The 5,129-nt window shown below is 41.3% G+C and overlaps 1 protein-coding gene across 1 annotated transcript in view; it reads left to right on the forward strand.

The window, feature by feature from the left end:
- Positions 1 to 4,202, forward strand: part of mmaa (metabolism of cobalamin associated A) — a 13,322-nt gene extending 9,120 nt beyond the window's left edge. The window contains exon 7 of the mRNA XM_072677137.1: positions 2,811 to 4,202. Within this exon, the coding sequence (XP_072533238.1) occupies positions 2,811 to 3,098 (288 nt within the window). The 3' untranslated portion in view covers positions 3,099 to 4,202. The remainder of the gene's footprint in view (positions 1 to 2,810) is intronic.
- The last annotated feature ends 927 nt before the right edge of the window (positions 4,203 to 5,129 follow it).

A 5,129-nucleotide genomic window follows, 5' to 3' on the forward strand; every position in this document is an offset into this window, starting at 1 on the left:
TGGCTCGGTGAAGCAGATATATCCGACAGCGCGCTCTATATGTTGTCCATTCAAGCAGCTCGAATCATCACAGCTGCAGTGTGGAGGCTAAAGTTGCCTAATTTCCACCCCTACAGGTTTGCCCTTTCATCTGCCATGTGTTGTAAAGGTGGGTCAATTCGTAGAGACGAGCGAATAGGCGGCCTTTTATCTTCTCTCTGCCGTACAATCATAGTAGTATATACACCACATGTCCAAATGTTTGTGGACACCCATTGCTGACACTCCTACAGCTTGTCTAGCCCCGGTAGAGAAGCACTGCTGATAGAATAGGACTCTCTGGAGCAGATAAACTTAAACCTACTGGCACCGTGCTCTTTGCACATTAGGGATTTAGCCATATAGAAAGTTAGGAAATGGTCATCTTACTCTATTGTTTGTATGATGATTACTCTTTGTCTGCCGACCTGAAGTGGTCACTCCTTCAGTGTTTGTATGATCCTTTGAAGTTTCAACCATGAGGTGATACAGTCACCCCCTAAGATGATGACCATCAACCCCCCCTTCCTAATGTTGACGCTCTGAATACCCTCAGCTTCATCCCTCTCCTACCCCTCCTTAAACTCCTCTTCTTCAGCATCCTTTCCCCTCCCACAGTTCCCAATGTATATAAGGTCCTCCCGAATTATCCCTAATCGGACTGGACTGGGTCGGACTGGCCTGAAATGGACTGGACTTGATCATACTAGGCTGACCGCGATCAACTAAGCTGTGCCCATGTATGATTTTCTGTCTGCACTTAAAAATAAACTCCAACGCTAAAGATCCAGTCTCCTGACCAATCTGCCTCCTGTATGCTGAATTTCTAACAATGCCTAATGCCAGGTGTGGGCTAGAGGGGTATAAAGCCCCCCAGCATTAAAATGTGGAGCAGTGAAACTGGAAAGATGGATGGTGCTCCATTCAAAATTTGGGATGAGGTGGGATGGTGATCATTTTGACATCTTGACCTCTCTAGCACTCTTGTTGCTGAATGCAATCAAATCCTCACAGCAATGCTCCTCCAAAGTCTAGTAGAAAGCCTTCTTCCCCAGACAGTAGAGACAGTTACTCCAACAAAAGCAGGATAAACACCCTGTTTATATTAATTTAGCAGGTGCCCCAATACTTTTGTCCATTTCGTGTAGATTTTGTAGTCTGCTACTTCTTTTAAATATCTGTCAATCATGCTATCTTCAGGTGTAACCTTCTCCCTGTCCCCTCCTGCCCTGGATAATGAAACCCAAATGAGAAGTTAATTAGTATCAGTGATCAGTAACTGGGGTGAGTGCTTCAGTGCTTTAACAATCAGCCGTAATTTGGGCCAGCCGGCCAATAAAGCAGAGCGAACTTGGCAGCACATAGATTGTCCAGTCATGTCATGCCACTCCTGAAGATTCCTGAAGACCTACGAAAAAAGTTTGCAGATGCCCATCGGTCTGGAAAAGGTTATAAAGCCTAAAGTTTCTGAGGCTGAAGGGCTTCCCCACACTATGGACAAAACCATAGTGAACTGAAGGTCTCTCTGAGTGTTCATGACTCAGCCACCAGTAAAGCACTGGGCTAGAATGGGACCCATGGCAGAATTTCAGGTTCTCTCATACTTTTGATGCCTTGGGTCTTTGGTCCTCCTTAAAAACCTGGACTGGAGCTAGAAACGGCTGAGCTCATGGAGCAATTAGGTCTGGCTAATGTTGGCATTTGTTACTTAAACCAAAGTGTTTTAGAGACCTAAAAACTTAAAAATTAAGAATTTAAAATAATGTTCAAATTCAAACAATATGGCAAAATGATGTTGAGGCATTTTCAGCAGCGATGTTATCGACTACGGCGACTAATCTTGGCAGCCCTAAAGAAGCCAGGAACCACCGATGGTTCCACGGTGAGTCCACAGAGGTTGCATAGGTTTATTTCTTTTTCATTTGAAGCTTTCAGCAGATATTAGAGGTGGGCGATATGGTAAAAATATTATATCAGCGATATAATAGACAATATTAATTGTAATATACATAATCGCAGACAAAATGCATCAGTAGCCACAGATTCTTAAAAACTACTATTCAGATCCTCTCCCATACTGAGTACAGTGATTTATATTCAGAATCTGCTGCACTTCATCCAATTAAACCAGTCTAATTACGCTGTCTGTACTGAAATGTGCAGTTAATCAGTGTTCTTCAAGCACTAACGATGTCCTCGAAACGCTTAGAAAAGCATATTGTTTATCATAATAACAAAATTGATCTTGATACGATCAAACAGAGCTGCTGCCACTGTTTTCCATTTCTAACTCCCTTGTCTTGGCAGTCGGTGAACTCCCAGACGGCCCAGAGTAACGATTCTCTCACATAATTGGTTCCATCTGCTAAATATTCCATCACATACTGGTTGATTGGTTTGTTACTTTTCAGTTACGTTGGTCTTTAATCTGCTGCCGTACACCTTCAGTCCAGCTCCTGAAGCCCTAACCAATTGAAAAGCTTTCTTGGCTGTATCTTTTTAGATACCAGTAAGCGAACTTCTGATTGGGTAATTTTCTGTTTGTTGTTTTAAGATTTTAACCCTTTTGTTTCCAGATCAAACCTAGATAATGAAATATGAATAATTGCTCAAGAGTTATGTTAAATTAAAATGAGCTACAAATTATAGAAATGTAATTTATTAGATACCGAAAGTCATAATCCAGACATCCACTAAGGTTCCCCATTTGGTAACATCATAGTCCACAAATGAACATCCAAAAAAATAAAATTTCCTCTTTCTTTCTTTTTCCATGAACCACGGCGGCTCAGGTGGTTCGGGTGTCGTCTCAGACGGGTCAAGGAGTGCCGGAGCTGTGGGACGTCATGCTGCAGTTTCGAGACGCTATGCTGGCCAGTAGTGAGCTGCAGGTGCGGAGGCGGGAGCAGCAGAAGGTGTGGCTGTGGAGCCTGATCCAAGAGAACGCCCTACAGCACTTCAGAGAACACCCGGCGGTGCAGGCCGGGCTGCCTGAGATGGAGCAGAGGGTGACCCAGGGAGATATCTCTCCAGGACTGGCTGCTGACCTTCTGCTCAGGGCCTTTAGGTCTTCGCAGTAGCAGAGGACCAGTACACACAGCGGACTCCTCAGAGTTCGGTTAGAGGATGGCATGCAGTTGATGCGTCCTTGTTCTTAGGCAAGACTTCTACTTCAGGCCAGCGAGCGGCTGCTGAAGCAACTGCGGTTTTTATCCGTGTGCTGCAGGAAGAGCGGAGGATGTCGGAGTGTTTCTGTGAAAGGAAAGATTCACCAAAACGTCCAATTTATACAGTTGCATTGTGGGAAAATTGGGGAAAGATGTTTATTAATATTTAGCTTAATTAGCCTCCTAACTCCTGTGCAAAACTACAGAAGGAAATGTTGGACACTAAAGATCTACTGTGGGAAAATTGGGTGCATTAATATTTTTGGTGAACCATCAACAGCAGTGGTTGTGACTGAAATGGCTCCCTACTCCCTCAGTAGTGTTGTGCTATATAGAGAGGGATTGTGCAGTTCCTGATTTCAGGCACTTCCTCATTCCTCATCATTAGGATTCGTCACATAAACCATAGACGAGACCTGTTTAAAGCTCCATACACACACATGATCTGACATCTGAATTTATAAAGTTACTAAAGGCATTGCACTTTACATGAAATCATCTTTGACCATTGTGTTGCTGAGCAACCTGTGCCTACTGTTAATACTGAACTACATTGGAAAATATGTGAAATTCAGGAATGTGGCCAGCACATATTCAAAGCTTTATCTACTTTCACTGTTTGGTGCTTAGTAACAAAGAGACTTGCAATGCATATTGGGCCATTTTCAGGTCCTGCAGTGAACTACACTGTTAAATAGAAATTAAGTGCATTGGGGGATATTCTAGGGCCCTCAAAATCACACTCAAATTCAACTTTGTGATTCAGACACAGAATGGCTGGTTTCTGAAGTGATGCTGTTGATGACCAAGGCTGTACTGTCCACTTCCTTGATTCTGGACACCTGGAATTAGCTGACCCGTTAATATTCACACACATTCTCTGTACATTACTGTTCACATTGTGCTAAAGCTTGTGATTGAGATATTGTGATTGGGATTGAGGCATTGTATGATTTTACATTATGTTGGATTTTAATGATTGTGTTCTTTTAATTAATAAAAAATGAATTTATTAAATGATTAGTTAAAAGCAAAACAGGCTTGATTTTGATCCTCTTTGTCTTTGGCTGCTTGCTAATTAGGGCCTCCTCACTCTCTTTAGATGGGTTTAGCATGTAAAATTATGTTTTTAATAAATGTAATTTATGCTAAGATGTTCTTTCTGGTCTGAAGTGGTTCTTTAGGCTCATATACGTAATTTTATTTATTTATTTATTTATTTATTCCAGACCCTTCCTGCAGAAAACCAGCAGTTTTCAGAAAGTGTTCATTACAGCAATTGGCTTATAAGTGGGCTTTACAAATATCCTCTATGCTGCCTTATGTGTACGACTGCCTTTGTAAATGAATGCTGTTGACATTTGCAATTACAGCCAGAGATGGTGCATCAGTATTGAAAGTTGTAGGTATCAAGTGAGATATCAAACCTAGATAATGAAATAAGAGTAATGCTACAAGTGCTTTTGCACAAGAGTTATGTTAAATTAAAATTAGTTACAAATTATAGAAATGTAATTTCTTAGTTTCTGGAAGTCATAATCCAGACGTCCACTAAGGTGCCCCATTTGGTAACATCATAGTCCACAAATTGATTACAGCAAGCAGACTAAATGCAGTCTATCCCGAAACAGCGCGCACACACACTGTGGGATGTGATGTTAGTGGTGTGTTTCTTTCTGTGGGTTAGTAGAGTGTTTAAGTTTATCTGAACATAATAGCCCAATGTTTGATACTCATCTTAAGAGAGGAGCACTAATTGGATTGGTAATTGGATCGCTTTCAGTCTATTCTCAAGATTTCCGTATCAGTGTTGTTATCGGGGTAAGAATATTTTGCCATATTTAATTATGGCATTGATAAACTATGTTTCCTGAAATTCAAGATATTCTGAACATTATGTTGTGAAATAAGATTAAATTTGTGTCATAAAAAAATCGAATCTAA

The sequence above is a fragment of the Salminus brasiliensis genome, chromosome 4, assembly GCF_030463535.1.
Source record: "Salminus brasiliensis chromosome 4, fSalBra1.hap2, whole genome shotgun sequence".
NCBI lineage: Eukaryota > Metazoa > Chordata > Actinopteri > Characiformes > Bryconidae > Salminus > Salminus brasiliensis.